General features: G+C 43.6%; 1 protein-coding gene across 1 annotated transcript; it reads left to right on the top strand.

The window, feature by feature from the left end:
• Window positions 1-1,954: 1,954 nt before the first annotated feature.
• LOC129845063 (chymotrypsin-like elastase family member 2A) lies at window positions 1,955-17,740 on the top strand. Its single transcript, XM_055913114.1, has 8 exons — window positions 1,955-2,040; window positions 15,467-15,555; window positions 15,892-15,989; window positions 16,158-16,292; window positions 16,560-16,696; window positions 16,858-17,003; window positions 17,221-17,373; window positions 17,684-17,740. Exons 3-8 carry the CDS (start codon window positions 15,967-15,969, stop codon window positions 17,699-17,701), a joined length of 612 nt encoding a protein of 203 aa, XP_055769089.1. The 5' UTR covers window positions 1,955-2,040; window positions 15,467-15,555; window positions 15,892-15,966; the 3' UTR covers window positions 17,702-17,740.
• Window positions 17,741-18,332: the final 592 nt, after the last annotated feature.

Raw genomic sequence — 18,332 nt, forward strand, 5'->3', positions numbered from 1 at the left:
TAGAGGTCCGAGACATGATTATGTCGAGTTACACATCTAGGGAAGGGTACCAAATGACGTCTGCAGCATCGAAGGTCCCCAAGAACACAGTGGCCTCCATCATTCTTAAATGGAAGAAGTTTGTTACCACCAGGACTCTTTCTAGAGCTGGCTACCCGGCCAAACTGAGCAATCTGGGGAGAAGCGCGTTGGTCAGGGAGGTGACCAAGAATCTGATGGTTACGCTGACAGACCTCCTGAGTTCCTTTGCGGAGATGGGAGAACCTTCCAGAAGGACAACCATCTCTTCAGCACTTCACCAATCAGGCCTTTATGTTAGAGTGACCAGACGGAAGCCACTCCTCAGTAAAAGGCACATGACAGCCTCCTTGGAATTTGCCAAAATGCACCTAAATTACTCTCAGACCATGAGAAACAAGATTCTCTGGTCTGATGGAACCCAGATTGAACTATTTGGCCTGAATGCAAACCGTTACATCTGGAGGAAACCTGGCACCATCTCTAATACATAGTGGTGGCAGCATCATGCTGTGGGGATGTTTTTCAGCGGCAGGGAGAGGGAAACTAATCAGGATCAAGGGAAAGATGAACGGAGCAAAGTACAAAGATATCCTTGATGAAAACCTGCTTCAGAGCGCTCAGGACCTCAGACTGGGGCCGAAGGTTCACCTTCCAACAGGACAATGACCCTAAGCACACAGCCAAGACAACACAGGAGTGGCTTCGGGACAAGTCTATGAATGTCCTTGAGTGGCCCAGCCAGAGCCCGGACTTGAACCCGATCAAACATCTCTGGAGACACCTGAAAATAGCTGTGCAGCGACCTTACCCATTCAACCTGACAGAGCTGGGGAGGATCTACAGAGAAGAATGGGAGAAACTCCCCAAATACAGGTGTGCCAAGCTTGTAGCGTCATATCCAAGAAGACTTGAGGCTGTAATCGCTGACAAAGGTGCTTCAACAGAGTACTGAGTAAATAATACTCATGTAAATGTAATGGCAGTTGTTTATTTTTTACAAATTTAAAAGCAAAAACCTGTTTTTGCTTTGTCACTATGGAGTATTGTGTGTAGATTGATGAGGGAAAAAACGATTGAATGAATTTTAGACTAATGCTGTAGCGTAATAAAATGGGTAAAAAGTCAAGGGGTCTGAATATTTTCCAAATGCACTGTATGTGTAGGAGCGTTTTCTTCTCATGTAAAAAAAACAAACAAAACAGAATGACAATACAGGAATAAAAACTTTATACCGACAGAATGTAATATATTTGAATAGCGACATAATAAAGATGAATTAGTATCAAATGTCTTTAAAAAACCCAAAGATTTTTGGGTTTATGTTCATGTTTGCCATTGACAGGGCATAGCAAGATGAAGGGTTTAGGAGTTGTTCTGAGAGTTTTTTAGTTTTGGTCACAGATAGCTCAGGTTGAACACAGATGGTCTTAATTACTGCCCACAACCTGCTCTGGCCCTCATTCACCCATCTCCCATTCCCCCTGGCTCTCCCCTAGTCCCCTGCAATCTGCCGAGTCGGAAGGATCCTGTAGTTTGATATGTAACAGTATCACCCATCACTGGCTAAATATAGGGACAGATGTCCCCCTGTGGGCTGGTGTTGGGCTGCATGACACACTAGCCTGCTGTGTTCTGCCAAATGTAACTCACATGGACAAGAGCTGACTCAGCTACTACCTGTTGAGTCCCACTATCACACTGGCGCGTTTTGGACTAACCCCTTTAAAACATTGTGTGTTTGAGCTACAGTCTTCTAGTTGTACCATTGGATTTGTCTATTCTTCTGTATCCGCTGATACCAACCATTAGTATGTGTGATTAACGGGGGCTGAGTTAGAGCAGTGTTTGTGAGACAAGCGCAGAAGGGGTCCGAGGCGGGGTCAAGGGGCGGTTCTTCTCACAAAAACGTCTGTAGAGTCCGAATGGTGAACTACAAACTATTATGAACCATCTATGAAAAGCTGAGACTCTGAAGTTTTTCTCTATGGTGCTTACAAGCTACACAAGAGTCGTTAGAAGGTAAGGGGTTCTTCTACATAGAAGATCATAGGAAATCCCAGGAAATAATGTCTATAGTACTGTAATAAGCTCACATAGTGGCTGTAACAAACTCCAAAATCCACACAGTTGTCACTGACTAGTTGGACATTCATTACCCACCGAGTAAACAATTTCTGTACTTACGGCATTCTTGTAAATTCATTTTTTTATTCGGATTTTGCTTGGCAGACCTTATTTGTTTATTGACATTTGTCAATAAAACTCATGAATGCAACTGTTTATGTCAAATTATTTTGTATTCTACTTGTAGGCCTGGTTGTCCTGAAAAGAAAATGGTAAAACGCTTCAATGTGAGGCTACATTTCAGCTTGTTTTGCTGTGGGAGGCCTGTGGCATTGCAATGACAAGTGTCTGCCTTGTAAAGGATGACAATGTCTATAACAGGCTAGTGAAAGTTGATGGCCTGTGCAAATGATTTTCTATTGGCCAATGAGTTTTTAATGCATGAAATAATCACACAAGTCAAAACTGATGTAGGCTTCTGTTTCCACACAACCAAGTTTCACTGTTGTAACCTATTCGGTCCACTTGAGAGTTTGTTTCACTGGACACTTCTCAATATCATGCTTCCCACGCAACGCAGCATTATAACCTAACGGTGATGATGATGAGGGAAAGAGGATAGTCCTGAGAACGTGTTAAGACAAGTGAGGCACACAGGCAGTCAGTGGCTTAAGCCTGAGAGCCGTACGGGAGACGGTCAACGATGGTCTGTGGCCCGGGTAGTTTGACAGAACCTTTGGTAATAAGATGCGCTGGACTACACTGCCCATGCATATTCCCTGCTTGACCTAAAATGGCATGTCATCAGTGCATATCCATCTTCTACCTTTAGAGACTGTCAGAAGAGTAATGAGATGTGGAGTTTGGGTAGTGGGTCACAGAAATCCCCAGTAGTCTGTGGATGTTCAAGATGCCACTGCTAAGACCTCACACACCAACTAATCTGGAGGGTAGATGTAGGAAAGCTGGGGTAGGATCATCTTTTCACAAGCTACCAGAAAATAAGACATACTGATACGTTTTATGGTCGTGTGGTTTCGAATTAGAGCCTAGTGGGGTCAAGTATGATAATATGTTTTTCTTTATGGAAAATAAAACATTGTGTTTTTCAAAACTAAAGGGTATCTCTCTGTTCGACATATCTTGTCTATTTTATCAAACAAATTGTTATCCAAGAAGTGTTTTGCTACAAGTTATAGGTGCTTTTGGATTACATAATGGTGCCAACAAAGGGTACAAACAAAATGTTTGGTTGTACATACTGTATGTATGCCACGAGATGGATTGGTAGATAAGTGGATAAGTGGGTGGCGGGGCTGGTGTGATCAGACGTACATCTAGCGAGTTAGCTAATCAGAAGCTGGAGATTGACTGTCATTTCCATTAAAAGCTGTGTGTTTTGTGGTGTTCGAGGCTGGGAGTTGAGCGGAGAATGTCTCTCTGTGGGGATCGGTCCCCTATTCAAGAGATCATGTCTTGGACCATTGCTGTGATCACACTGGACCAGTGTCTAGTGGTTTCCCTTCCGTCTGTCTTACTCTCGTTTAGCACCGGAGACGGTTCCATTGGTGACGTCATCAAGCTGAGTCTCAGACCGGGCGCGTTCCAGGACAGGGAGCTGTGCGGATCTGGATATCGCCATACAGAGATGTTTATTTTATTTTGTGGGGATATGATCCTTGTCAGACCCCAGAAATCTAAAACCTATCCCGACCCTTTCTGTATGTTGTCTGTCTTTCCCCTTTCTTATTTTGTCCAATGGCAGTAGTCTGTTAACGGGGATCGGCAGAGTATAGCAGGGCCAACCAGAGTGAGATTGCAGTGCTTTTCAATATATTGTTTGCAGTGTCTTCCATTAGAATAACTACAGTGGCTTGCGAAAGTATTCACCACCCTTGGCATTTTTTCTATTTTGTTGCCTTTCAACCTGGAATTAAATAGATTTTTGGGGGGTTTGTATCACTTGATTTACTCAACATGCCTACCACTTTGAAGATGCAAAATATTTTTTATTGTGAAACAAACAAGAAATAAATAAAAAAATGAGAACTTGAGCGTGCATAACTATTCACCCCCCCCCAAAGTCACTACTTTGTAGAGCCACTTTTTGCAGCAATTACAGCTGCATGTCTCTTGGGGTGTCTCTATAAACTTGGCACATCTAGCCACTGAGTTTTTTGCCCATTCCTCAAGGCAAAACTGCTCCAGGTTCATCAAGTTGGATGGGTTCTGCTGGTGTAGAGCAATCTTTAAGTCATACCAGATTCTCAATTGGATTGAGGCCTGGGCTTTGACTAGGCCATTCTAAGACATTTAAATGTTTCCCCTTAAACCACTCAAGTTTCGCTTTAGCAATATGCTTAGGGTCATTGTATTGCTGGAAGGTGAACCTCTGTCCCAGTCTCAAATCTCTGGAAGACTAAAAGAGGTTTCCCTCAAGAATTTCCCTGTATTTAGCACCATCCATCATTCCTTCAATTCTGACCAGTTTCCCAGTCCCTGCCGATGAAAACATCCATTTACACATCCCTGCCGATGAAAACATCCATCCGAGTGTTCTCGGGGTGATGAGAGGTGTTGGGTTTGCGCCAGACATAGCACTTTCCTTGATGGCCAAGAAGCTCAATTTTAGTCTCATCTGACCAGAGTACCTTTTTCCATATGTTTGGGGAGTCTCCCACATGCCTTTCGGAGAACACCAAACGTGTTTGCTTATTTTTCTTTAAGCAATGGCTTTCTTATGGCCACTCTTCCATAAAGCCCAGCTCTGTGGAGTGTACGGCTTAAAGTGGTCCTATGGACAGATACTCCAATCTCTGCTGTGGAGCTTTGCAGCTTATCTTTGGTCTCTTTGTTGCCTCTCTGATTAATGCCCCCGTTGCCTGGTCTGTGAGTTTTGGTGGGCGTCCCTCTTTTGGCAGGTTTGTTGTGGTGCCATATTCTTTCAATTTTTTGAATAATGGATTTAAAAGTGCTCTGTGGGATGTTCAAAGTTTCTGATCTTTTTTTAGAACCCAACCCTGATCTGTATTTCTCCACAACTTTGTCCCTGACCTGTTTGAAGAGCTCCTTCGTCTTCATGGTTCCGCTTGCTTGGTGGTGCCCCTTGCTTAGTGGTGCTGCAGACTCTGGGGCCTTTCAGAACAGGTATATATATACACTGAGATCATGTGACAGATCATGTGACACCTAAATAAAGTCCACCTGTGTGAAATCTAACTAATTATGTGACTTCTGAAGGTAATTGGTTTCACCAGATCTTATTTAGGGTCTTCATAGCAAAGGGGGTGAATACATATGCATTTTTTTGAATTTTTTGAAACAAGTTATTTTTTTCATTTCACTTCACCAATTTGGAGTATTCTGTGTATGTCCATTACATGAAATCCCAATAAAAATCTATTTAAATTACAGGTTGTAATGCAACAAAAGAGGAAAAGCACCAAGGGGGATGAATAATTTTGCAAGGCACTGTGTCTTGTTGCAGTGCCATATCAGAATAATTCAGTGTGCAGTATGTTGCAGTGTCACTTTTGCATGCCAGCTATTTACCTGAGGGAGTCAGGCGGAGGGTAACCTACCTGAGGGGAGGCTCTATTATGTCGACACTATCGCGCAGTCTGCTGTGGGAAACGGGGTCCGACCCATGTTAACCCGTGAATGGAAAATTAAACGTACCTGTCTTGGTCTCCTGTGTTGGGGTTGTGTGCTGGAGAACATTAAATCCTGTGTTGGGTGGAGTAAAAAGGGGTTCACACTTAACTGTGACACCTCTTTAACTTCTTGTGGATAGCGGGCAGAATTTTCACGTTTGGATGAAAAGCATGCCCAGAGTAAACTGCCTCCTACTCATTCCCAGATGCTAATATATGCATATTAGTATTAGTATTGGATAGAACACACTCTGAAGTTTCTAAAACTGTTTGAATCATGTCTGTGACTATAACAGAACTTATTTGGCAGGCAAAACCCCGAGGACAAACCATTCAGATATTTTGTTGTTGTTGAGGTCACTCTCTTTTCAATGAGTTTTCATTGGGAATCCAGATTTCTAAGGAACCTTCCTGCAGTTCCTATAGCTTCCACTGGATGTCAACAGTCTTTAGAAATTGGTCGAGGTTTTTCCTTTGAGAAATGAAGAAGTAGCCCTGTTCAGAACGATGGTCAAGTGAAGTGTACTGTTTGTTAGAGGCGCGTGACCAGAAAGCATGCAACACATTTTTTTCCTCCTGGATTGAACACAGATCATCCCGTCTTCAATTTTATTGATTATTTACGTTAAGTGGCGTTGCGTCGGCACGATTTTTCCATGCACACTTCTCTTGCACAGGGGGCTAATGATCAGCTAGGGGATGGAGCACAAGGGGCAGAATGCTCTAGTCCTTCAGGGGCACGCCCACTACCTCAGTACACTCCTGTAGCAATGCCTTGGTTCATGTGTTCACCCTGAGTTCCCAAATTTGCTGCTGAGAGTAGTGTACTGGGAGTGGTGAGCACAAATGGAAGCAATATTGAGGGTGCAAGGAATGGCAGAACAGCAGCAGATTGATTTCATCATGGGGGCTCTAGATGGCAGTGCAAAGAGAAACCATGTTTAGTTAAGCCCAGAGGAACTCACCTGCTTCTTTGTGGGCTGCAATACAGGACCGATTTGGCAGCCTCTGACCCTACACCAACTCACCAGTCCCGCTTCTTTGACTGTAACCCGAGGGGAGATGAGCCTATAAGAGACTACCTCCTGTGCACATGGGAGTTGTTTAGCTGATAGCTCCAATCAGATCCGGCCGGATATGCCAGGGATGAATAAACTCTTAGAGACCAATTCGGTACAGGTCTAAAGGAGGGCCCTCTGAAACAGGCGCTCCAAAAGTATGCCTAGCGACAGCAAGGGATGACATTAAGGTTAGTCAGAAGGCTGAGTCTCTGGCCAGAGAGATGGGGGAAAAGGACTGCCAGGTTTGCCGTACTGTTCCCCATACAAGTGGCACCCCAGCCGCTGTGAACCACTGCAGACTTTGAGCAATGGAAGGAGGCACGCCCCATGGCCGAGGGAGGAGCCAAGGGGCGTGTAGTAGGCGGGCAATATGTTCCTTTCTCTAATGTAAGGAGAACCCCATTCCAGTGGGACTGACAGGGCAGACCCATTTGTTTGGGGTGTAGACAGCCTGGCCACATCCAATGCTTCTGCTCCACCCAGAGAGATGAACAGGCCCTTTTAAAACAGGAATCCCCTGGCCACTGTAGGGCTAGATGTCGGGGCTACAGGCACCAGGCAGGAGGAAAGCTCTGAGAAGTCAGCTGTTGTGGGAAACTGTCCTCATGTAGAAGTGGAGGTGATCAAAATAAAACAAAACATGTACAGTTGAAGTTGGAAGTTTACATACATCTTAGCCAAATACATTTAAACTCAGTTTTTCACAATTCCTGACATTTAATCCAAGTAAAAATTCCCTGTTTTAGGTCAGTTAGGATCACCACTTTATTTTAAGAATGTGAAATGTCAGAATAATAGTAGAGAGAATGATTTATTTCAGCTGTTATTTCTTTCATCACATTCCCAGTGGGTCAGAAGTTCACATACACTCAATTAGTATTTGGTAGCATTGCCTTTAAATTGTTTAACTTGGGTCAAACGTTTCAGGTAGCCTTCCACAAGCTCCCACAATAAGTTGGGTGAATTTTGGCCCATTCCTCCTGGCAGAGCTGGTGTAACTGAGTCAGGTTTGTAGGCCTCCTTGCTCGCACACGCTTTTTCAGTTCTGCCCACCAATTTTCTATAGGATGAGGTCAATACCTTGACTTTGTTGTCCTTAAGCCATTTTGACACACTTTGGAAGTATGCTTGTGGTCATTGTCCATTTGGAAGACCCATTTGCGACCAAGCTTTACCTTCCTGACTGATGTCTTGAGATGTTGCTTCAATATATCCAGATATTTTTCCTCCCTCATGATGCCATCTATTTTGTGAAGTGCACCAGTCCCTCCTGCAGCAAAGCACCCCCACAACATGATGCTGCCATCCCCGTGCTTTACGGTTGGGATGGTGTTCTTCGGCTTGCAAGCCTCCCCCTTTCCTCCAAACATAACGATGGTCATTATGGCCAAACAATTCTATTTTTGTTTCATCAGACCAGAGGACATTTCTCCAAAAAGTATGATCTTTTTCCCCATGTGCAGTTGCAAACCATAGTCTGGCTTTTTTATGGCAGTTTTGGAGCAGTGGCTTCTTCCTTGCTGAGCGGCCTTTCAGGTTATGTTGACATAGGACACGTTTTACTGTGGATATAGATACTTTTGTACCTCCAGCATCTTCACAAGGTCCTTTGCTGTTGTTCTGGATTGATTTGTACTTTTCGCACCAAAGTACATTCATCTCTAGGAGACAGAATGCATCTCCTTCCTGAGCGGTATGACGGCTGCGTGGTCCCATGGTGTTTATACTTGCGTACTATTGTTTGTACAGATGAACATGGTATGTTTAGGCATTTGGAAATTGCTTTCAAGGATGAACCAGACTTGTGGAGGTCTACAATTCTTTTTCTGAGGTCTTGGCTGATTTCCTTTGATTTTCCCATGATGTCAAGCAAAGAGGCACTGAGTTTGAAGGTAGGCCTTGAAATACATCCACAGGTACACCTCCAATTGACTCAAATGATGTCAATTAGCCTATCAGAAGCCATGACATCATTTACTGGAATTTTTCAAGCTGTTTAAAGGAACAGTTAACTTAGCGTATGTAAACTTCAGACCCACTGGAATTGTGATACAGTGAATTGTAAGTGAAATAATCTGTCTGTAAACAATTGTTGAAAAATGACTTGTGTCATGCACAAAGTAGATGTCCTATCCGACTTGCCTAAACTATAGTTTGTTAACAAGACATTTGTGGAGTGGTTGAAAAATTAGTTTTAATGACTACAACCTAAGTGTTGTGATGGTTGTGGGTTGTGATTGTCAAGGATGACTGTCTGGGGGCTGACCAAGTAATCATTGGGATGACCGTCATAGGCTAATGCTGGAAGGAGCTGTTCCAAGGAGTCTGACTGGGTTCAACGCCACTGTGGGTAGCTGCCAGAAAGGAGTGGCAGAATGTTTTCGCTGTCTGCAGACGAGGCATGCAGACCGATGAGCATGAGGGGGGACCAGGTATTGCATGCCTGTCCAAGAGGGACTCCAATGGAATCCCAGCTAGCAGTGAAAAGTTGCTGTGGGCTGGAGTTGTTGGTGGGACTTCCTCCAAAGACTGTTAAACCCTGGTGGAGGATCCTGATGATGGAGTTGCGTGGCAAGAGTGCAAGGAGAAAGGCTACCCTTGCGACTGCTGAATTCCCCCTTGTGACCCTCTTGGAGCCTTCTCAGATCTGTGGAGAGTGAAACCTGGTGCTACGCACCCAGACACCAGGTAAAGTTGAGGTGGATGTGCAGACAGTTCAGTTACAGCCTGATGGCCAACCCCCTGTAAATTTCCAACCGCTAAAGGGAGCCAACACAGCAACAAAGGCTCCATGCTCTCCTAGCCCATTGGTCAAGTGTGTTCTCTGCCCATGAGGAGGATTTTGCTAAGTCTGATGCTGTCCTACATCACATTCCCACAGGTACTGTCCGCCCCCTTAGCCTAGAGCGACACCAGCCAATATCACCAAGCCTACATGCAGAGCTCAGACTCCTACTGGCACGGATGCTAGTCTAGGGTAATCACAGAAAGCTTGAGTCCCTGGGCTGCAGCAGTAGTACTTCTTTCACCACGCCCTTTGGGCTGTTTGAGTTCTCTGGCATGCCATTTGGACTCTGCAACGCCCCTGCCACCTTCCAGAGCCTCATGCAGAAGTGTCTAGGGGGCAAGGTAAACAACTTTCTTTTGATCGACTTAATGTCATTATCTACTCAACTGACTTTTATACCCATCTAGACCATGTGTTCAAGAGGCTTGCCAAGCATGTCCTGATATTGCAGCCTACAAAATGTCAGCTCTGGCAGAGGGAGGTGGTCTACTTGGGGCATGTGGTGAGTCAAGCAGTGCCCCAATTCTGGCGTATGCCGACTTCAGTAAACCATTTCTCGCCTACACTGATGCCAGATTGGGGTGCCTTGGGGCAGTGCTGTCCAAGGTGACAAGGAGAGAGTAATTGCCTATGCCAGACGGAGCCTGTCTCCTCTGGAGAGGAATGATCAGAACTATAGTTCATTCAAACTTGAGCTACTTGCCCTTGTATGGGCAGTGACTAAAACGTTCAGAGACTACCTGTGAGGGGCGAAGTTCACAGTTTACACAGACAACAACCTGCTGGTCCACCTCAACACTGCAAAACTGGGGATAGTTGTGCAGCACTGGGTGGCCCAGCTGTCCAGCTTCCAGTTTTCTGGTGAAGTACCACCCCAGTTGCTCTACCAGACTGATGATTTTCTCTCCAGATTATCCAGCACGGACGGGCAGGTGTGTCTGATTCAACAGGAGCATCAATACCTTCTATCATTAGCAGAGAGGGTCAACCGAGGTGAAAGGCCCAACGGAGGCAACGGGCCTGTAATCGGTTTAATCAAACATTGTTATCTCTCCTTGGGTCCCTGGGGCAAGATGAGAAGATGGGTTGGCCAGAGCAGTTACCTATGCTTCTCCAGGCATACAAAAACACTGAAAATGGCAGCACCAGTCTTACCACATACTTTGTAATGAGTGGCAGGCATGCCGGTCTTCCTGTTGATGTGACTTCAGGTGTGGAGGCCACAACGCTGCAGATGGACCTTGATGGATGGCTGAGGCACCATCATGACCAGCTACGACTGGTCTACAGTCAGGTCGAGGCATGGACCCGACATTAGCTGGAGCGAGACAAACAGCGGTACAACAAGCGGGGAAAGGACCTTCCATTGATGGCTGGTGACCGGGTGCTCCTGCAGAACTTCCGATCACATGATCAGGGTAAACTAGCCCCCCGATGACAACGGCAGCCTTTTGTCATTCTAGGACACCTTCGGCCTGACTGGCAGTCTTTCGTATCCGACCAGAGGGAGGAGACCAATGCGAGAATTCATCTGAACCATGTGCAGCCTTGCCCCTATCGACCTTCAGATCGCTCCCAGATGCAACTCATGGGTGGTTTCCCTGATGACGAACTGGGGCTGTGGAGTTGAGTGGCGATCCGAGAGCAGAGGACAGAGAGAGGCGTTGGTACGACACAAGTAAGGGACGTGATTCTTCCCGTGTTCCATTTACATTACTCTTGCTCTCTCTGGGCCGTTTTGCCCTGCCGCTGAAACCCACTATTGTTGGCATGTTTCCCTGCTGTCTGTCTTCCTCTTGTTTAGCACTGGAGGCGGGTCCATAGGTGACGTCGCCAAGCAGAGTCTCAGACCAGGCGCGCTCCAGGACAGGGAGCTATGGAGCTCTGGATATCGCCATACAGAGACGTTTATTTTATTTTGGGGGGATATGGTTCTTGTTGGGCCCTAGAAATCAAGAATCTATCCCCACCCTTTCTGTATGTTGTCTTGTCTGTCTTTCCCCCTCCTTATTTTGTCCCATAGCAGTAGAGTCATTTAAAGGGGTTGGCAGAGTCGAGCAGGGCCAAGGGTCGGTCCCATATTGTATGCAGCACCAGAGCGACATTGTAGTGCCTTTCACCATATTGTTTGCAGTGCCTTCCATTAGAATAACTATCTTGTTGCAGTGCCATATCAGAATAATTCAGATTACAGTGTCACTTTTGCATGCCCGCTATTTACCTGAGAGAGTCAGAAGGAGGATAACCTACTATGAGGGGAGGCTCTATTGTGTCCGATCCATGTTAACCCATGAATTTAAAATTATTTACCTTGAGCATACTTACCTGTCCTGGTCTTCTGTGTTGGGGTTGTGTGCTGGAGAATATTAAATTGTCACGTCTACTCCTGCAACTCCCCTCGGCGTACAACGTCGCCAGAATACTAACCACCGGTCCTGGGAACCATCATTACGCACACCTGGCACTCATCATTACGCACACCCTGGACTCCATTACCTTCCTAATTTCCTCCCATTTATATGTCAGTCTCCCATGTTCACTCATCAGTTGGTATTGTTCTTGTTTATCGGCATACTGCCTTATGTTAGTGTCGTGTTCTTGGTTTTGTTGTTTTATTAAAACGTTTCACCTGCACCTGCTTCCGACTCACCGCCCCATCATTACATACATCCTGTGTTGGGTGGAGGTTCACACTAAACTGTGACATTTCCTATCTTAATTTGACCAGTTTCTCAGAGGAGGAAAATAATTCTGCAGCAACAGGGAATTATTATGTGGTTTATAATAAATTGACAATTTTGTAGGAGTTGATACATTTTTCATTAGGGCAAATCTATTTTAAAGTGGAAATTATAAACTTTAGAAGCCTTTTTAAAGCTTGAATAGCCTGCAAGTTTACATTTCCTGCTGTGCAAATTAAGATATGACATCTGTACATAGGAAGGGATAAATGTCTTATAAAAATTATGGCACACTGGTAAACAGTTCCCACCCCACATCCGAGTGTCCTCCACTGTCTAAACCCTCGGGATAGAGAAACTATATCCATGAGCTCAGTTCTTGAAAGGAACTCTAACTAACTTCCTGGTTCAGACACCACATCACAAATAGACACACCTCAGGCACTCGAAATGAAAACAGTTTTTAGACAAATCGGTGTGATTGATGTTTTTTTGTTACTCCTGGGTTTGTGATGTGGAACTGGCAGTAAACAGAAACCTGAGACATGGGATCTGCTGCTGCTCCATGCACATATATGCTTCCTGTGCCAGAGGCAACTTAGACTGACAGGGAGTTGTGTTGTCTTCATTTGGACTGAACCACCAAACGTAATTGTTCACTCAGAAATGTGACGAAGGTTGCCGCCGAAAAGTCTCTTTGTTTTGACCTCTGTTGCAAAAAAATAAGCCACTAAAAGTTTTCCCTCCTTCCAGTACATGCCATTTGAACCTAGCACACACATTTATTGTACTGCGAATATTTGAGCTGAGCACGCCAATTTCTCTTTCTATCACTGTGACTTGTTTCTCATACATGTAATTTCAGTAATCTGTAGTTTCTCATATTCAAGTAAAAATAAAGATTGAATTGCGTGTCATTGGTTGTGCTCTCGTGGTTAAACATTTGCAGTGTGGATAGGAAGACTCTGGGAAGTAAACAGGTGTTGCTGACCCTTGAAAATGAAGGCAACTGTATGTTGGTCTTAGAATAGTGCTGTCTGGATGTCCTGTTCCACATTACACTTAAGGACATAATAAATTACCAGTAGTTTTACATTTAGCAAAAAATAGATCATTACAATAATTGTTAGAACAAATCTTTGCTGCTGCATCTCTTTTACATGTGTAGTGAATACAATCAAATCCTATTAAATCCGTATACCACGTTTTCCAAGTCCAGAACATGATTATTCTAAGGCTGCAAGAATGCACATTTGGATTTGGGTTGTCTTTGGCCTGACCGGATAGCAGTTCAGAGTAGGCCCACATGACTTTCGAAGCCGGACAGTTGGAAGAAGGCCAGAATCAATATCTCTGGCCTAAGAGCAATAATGACAGACACACGTTTCTCACACCTTCTGTACTTATCAGTTGGCTTATCAGGCTTATCAGTTGGACAGAATGGGCAGTTTTTTCTAACTAAACCAGTTGGATGAAGCTCACTTATCAGTCACGAATAAGAAACAAAAAGCAGTATAAAGGAGTTCCAACAGCACTCATGACAGCAGCAACATGACTTCTATCATTTTGGTCTTGGCCCTTGTTGCCAGCGGTAAGACCTTTTTGCATTTTTAACAGACATGGCAAGTAGATTATTGTGTTTAAATTATCATTATATCTCAAGGAACAGTGTTTTCAAACGTTTTATATCGACTGACAAGCTATGGTTTTTCCTCCAGCTAGCTAACCATCTCAGCATAGCTGCGGGAAGTAGTTTGGGGGTGGTGGTGCCGCAATTATTTTTGCCAACGATGCAGAAGAAAAAAATGTGCCTGTGCTGAAGACAACTAGATTGGTCCGCTACTACAGGTCTACTTATGTGACAAAATGTAAACTAAATGTATTCGAGTGTTTACCAGCATTTGTAACTTGAGTCTGATAATTATCTGTACAAAACAGTTAATCTGATAATACTTGTAGAATATAAAAATACTTCATTGATATATGTTTTCCAGTTTCTTGAAATACTTTGCAAATGCAACTTCTTTTTAAGTGAAAACTGAAATGGTCTATTCATTCCTTTTGCATTTGAGTAGACACTCTTATTTTTTACTGGTCCCTTGTGGGATTCGAAACCCACAACCCTAGCTTTGCAAGTGCCATGCTCTACCAACTGAGCCACATCCTCACAAACCACTTGTCTAAATGTACTCAATTACTGTATTGTGCAATGTTTTTTTTCTCATGGTGATGGAAAGTCATCAGGTGCAAACCAGCCTATGGACAATACAGTAATGTACATTTACATTAAGTGATTTGTAAGGATGGTCAATTAATATTGAACAAAATACTGTTGTTTTCCATGTTATTTGATCAAGAAAAATATTTCATTTGATGTGGATGTTTTGTGTCTTTGCCCATAACGTTGCACCTTTTGATGTAAATGTTTGAGGACAGGGTTTCGTTCTTTCAGGATTCCATTAGAATGGCAATCACAGAGAAAGGGACAAGGCAACAACTCTTACAAGTACAACTACTTGAATCCTGCAAGATACTGTTCTTAATTATGCAACTACCTTTTTTTGCCAAAGCAGAGATGCTGAATTTTTTGTTGTTGCCCACCTTACAGACATCTATATCAATCCGCTAATACTAGTAAAGTCACAGTGCACTACTTTTGCGTATTAATATATTATTTCTATTCAGATTTTCCCTACTACCCGCAGCTATGCATCTCAGGGACACTGGCCTAGAATAGGAAATCTTGACAGCCCTATACATAGCCTATAACAGGGTTGGGGTCAATTACATTTAATTTCAGTCAATTCAGGAAGTACACTGAAATTCCAATTCTCTTCAATGCTTTTCAATGAGGAACATTTGGAATTGAAATTTGGTTCACTTTCTGAATTGACTGGAATTTAAATGGAATGATCCCAACCTGTAAATGGATCTATGTGCAACACTCCAAAGCTGTTATATTTATGTATGCGTCTCTTTAACCTGTATTTAACTAGGCAAGTAAGTACAAATTCTTATTTACAATGACGGCCTAGGAACAGTGGGTTTACTGCCTTGTTCAGGGGCAGAACGACAGATTTTTACCTTGTCAGCTCGGTGATTCGATCTAACAATCTTACTGGCCCAACGATCTAACCACTAGGCTACCTGCCACCCCTTGTGTAATAAGTCCTGGTTGTCCCTCTTCCTCGTCTGCAGCATATGGCTGTGGAACACCAGCCATTAAGCCTGATACTACCCGCGTGGTCAATGGCGTGGATGCCCGCCCCAACAGCTGGCCTTGGCAGGTGAGGATGTCGAGACATGGGTTTTGTTCAAGATGCTTCAAATGTTAACTAAATGTTTAAAAATGTAAATGGTGCTGAATGTAACTTTAAATAGGTAAAGTGATGGAGGTGCTGACTGACCGCAACTTTTAATGATAATGGACCTAACAGGAATGTTTAGATAGAACAAACTAAAGTGTTCTTTGTATCTACTGTAAATCATTGATAGTTTTGAGTAAAAGTGAAGTGTTTATGATATTGCCTGTGAAGTGTTGATGGAGCGGACTCTAAAATGTTAAGTTTAGGTTAATTAGCTAAGTGCTGTAAGAATCTACTGATCATTGTCAGTCTTTGTAGATCTCTCTGCAGTATGAGAGGAATGGTGAATACAGACACACCTGTGGTGGATCCCTCATCGCTACCAACTGGGTTATGACTGCTGCCCACTGCATTGAGTAAGCCAGCACACACAGACACACTGCGGGTATTTTTAAAGGTGTTAACCAGCACAAAACAGTGAAAGAAATAAGCAATTGTGTTTGACCAATGGGAAGAACGGGTAGGCCTATAGGTCTACAAAATGATGCTTCATGGGCAAGTTTTTTCCCCATTCCTCCATACAGTCTGAAGCTGAATTATCGTGTGGTTGTGGGCAAGCACAACCTGGCAGAGGCTGAGCCCAGTGCTCAGGCCTACTTCCCAGCTAAGAAAGGAATCATCGTGCACAAACACTATAACCCTGTCCTCCTGTCAGTAGGGTAAGTTGGGCAATGGCATGTAAAAACACAAGTGAAACTTTACATTTACACTATTAACGCAGAATATTCAGATTTATAAGGAATAAGGAGTTCATAACCTATTAAGTATTAATTAAGTATTAAATTGTTTATACACATTGGTGGGAAATGTTTCTAAATACTGAACTTATATATGGTTTCAATGGCCATAATAACAGTAAACTAGTAATCAGTAACAGTTTCTGATCTATTCTGATCCATTCAAACTCTAATTTCCCTGACGACCAGCAATGACATCGCCATGATCAAGCTGGCAGAGCATGTGACTCTGAGTGACCAGGTCCAGCTGGCTTGTGTCCCCGCCCCCGGAACCATCCTGTCCAATAATTACCCTTGCTACATCACCGGCTGGGGAAGACTCACCAGTGAGTGATGAGTGGTGTGTGTGTGTGTGTGCGTGTCCGTGCATGCTTCTGTGTCTCTGCCTGTATGTAATTGCCTGTATGTAAGACCAAGACAGCATACTGTATGTCTGTTCTCTTTCATTACAATCATGCTCATTATCCCCCTGCTGTGTGTGTTCCAGCCGGAGGCCCCACCCCCGACACCCTCCAGCAGGCCCTGATGCCCGTGGTAGACCACAATACGTGTACCCAGAGCGACTGGTGGGGCGTGTCCATTCGCAGGTCCATGGTCTGCGCCGGAGGGGACGGAGTGGTAGGAGGTTGCAACGTGAGTCAGACACACACACCCATAGGGCTCTGGTATAAAGTAGTGCAATGTAAAGTGCATAGGGTGTCATTTGGGGAACAGACAATTAGATATACAGGAGATACAAGCAAAAAAATTAAGATACAAGAAATTCAAGCAAAGCTGATGAGCATTATATTTTCATCAACCTGTGTGGTAAACATTTCAAAGATATGAAGTGTTTTGTGTTCTGTTTCAGGGTGACTCTGGTGGCCCACTGAACTGTAAGAACTCTGCGGGAGTATGGGAGGTGCATGGCATCGCTAGCTTCGTCTCCGGCCAGGGCTGCAACTACATCAAGAAACCCACCGTCTTCACCCGCGTCTCCGACTACAATGAGTGGATTGATGAGGTAACCAGAGTTGCTGATGACCAGATCACTAAACACATCGCTATACATCACCACACAGGGTTGAGGTCAACTCCATTGCATTTCAGTCAATTTAGAAACTCAAATTCCAATTCCATGTCCACATTTTCCTCATAGAAAATAATTGAAGAAAATTGGAAAAATTGGAACTTACTTCCTGAATTGTTGAAATGAGCTTGACCTCAACCATTTCACTGTTTGAGTGTTTTGGTGTTCTTCTTTAGTTCTGTTTCAAATGTGTTTGGTTTGCCTTGTGAAACTCATCTGAGCCTGTATTTTGGGTTTCTTTCAGACCATGATGGACAACTAAGACGTGTCTGTGTGCTCTTCAAATAAAGACCTATAAATACATGAGAAAATATGTTATTTTATTGAAATATTGTCCTCAATGTTTTGATTAACGTCAGCTTAAAATATGTGATCATTATTTCTTACAAAGCTGAGAGCAGGGCATATTCCTTGTTCTAGCTTGAAAGTTAGGCCCCAAAATATAGATATTGTCTTGACCAGTAGGGGGCCTCAGACACTAGTGAATAAACATCTCAGATGGTACAAACCATTTGAGGTTTCATTAAATTGCAGAAATTTCTGATTCAGATTTCCTCCTCATCATGCCAGACACTGTGTATAATCTTAATTTCTTCATTTGAACATAATTTCTTCGTGGCATCAATTAGCTCCCAAATAGGCCTATTTTTCTAATGGTTTAACACTTCCAACACTTTTGTATCAGGGTTGACATTTGTATTATATAAGGTCATGGACTACTAGTGAAGCACAGTCCTCCTCTCAAAGCATTATGCCACAATTCAAGCATATGCGTGTCATTCCACGAATAGAGTGCCTTTTGGGTAACGTACATTTTGTCACCTAGTTATGTCACCTAATTTTAACGTTCTGTCATAAAGAGTACGTTCAACTTCCAAACAAACATGTTTTCC

The sequence above is a fragment of the Salvelinus fontinalis genome, chromosome 3 (genome assembly GCF_029448725.1).
Source record: "Salvelinus fontinalis isolate EN_2023a chromosome 3, ASM2944872v1, whole genome shotgun sequence".
NCBI classification, from domain to species: Eukaryota; Metazoa; Chordata; class Actinopteri; order Salmoniformes; family Salmonidae; genus Salvelinus; species Salvelinus fontinalis.

Coding starts and splice junctions, on each gene's coding strand:
- LOC129845063 (XM_055913114.1), top strand. CDS start 15,967: ATGACTGCTGCCCACTGCATTGA. Junction 15,990..16,157: donor ACTGCTGCCCACTGCATTGA/GTAAGCCAGCAC, acceptor TCCTCCATACAG/TCTGAAGCTGAATTATCGTG. Junction 16,293..16,559: donor CCTGTCCTCCTGTCAGTAGG/GTAAGTTGGGCA, acceptor CCTGACGACCAG/CAATGACATCGCCATGATCA.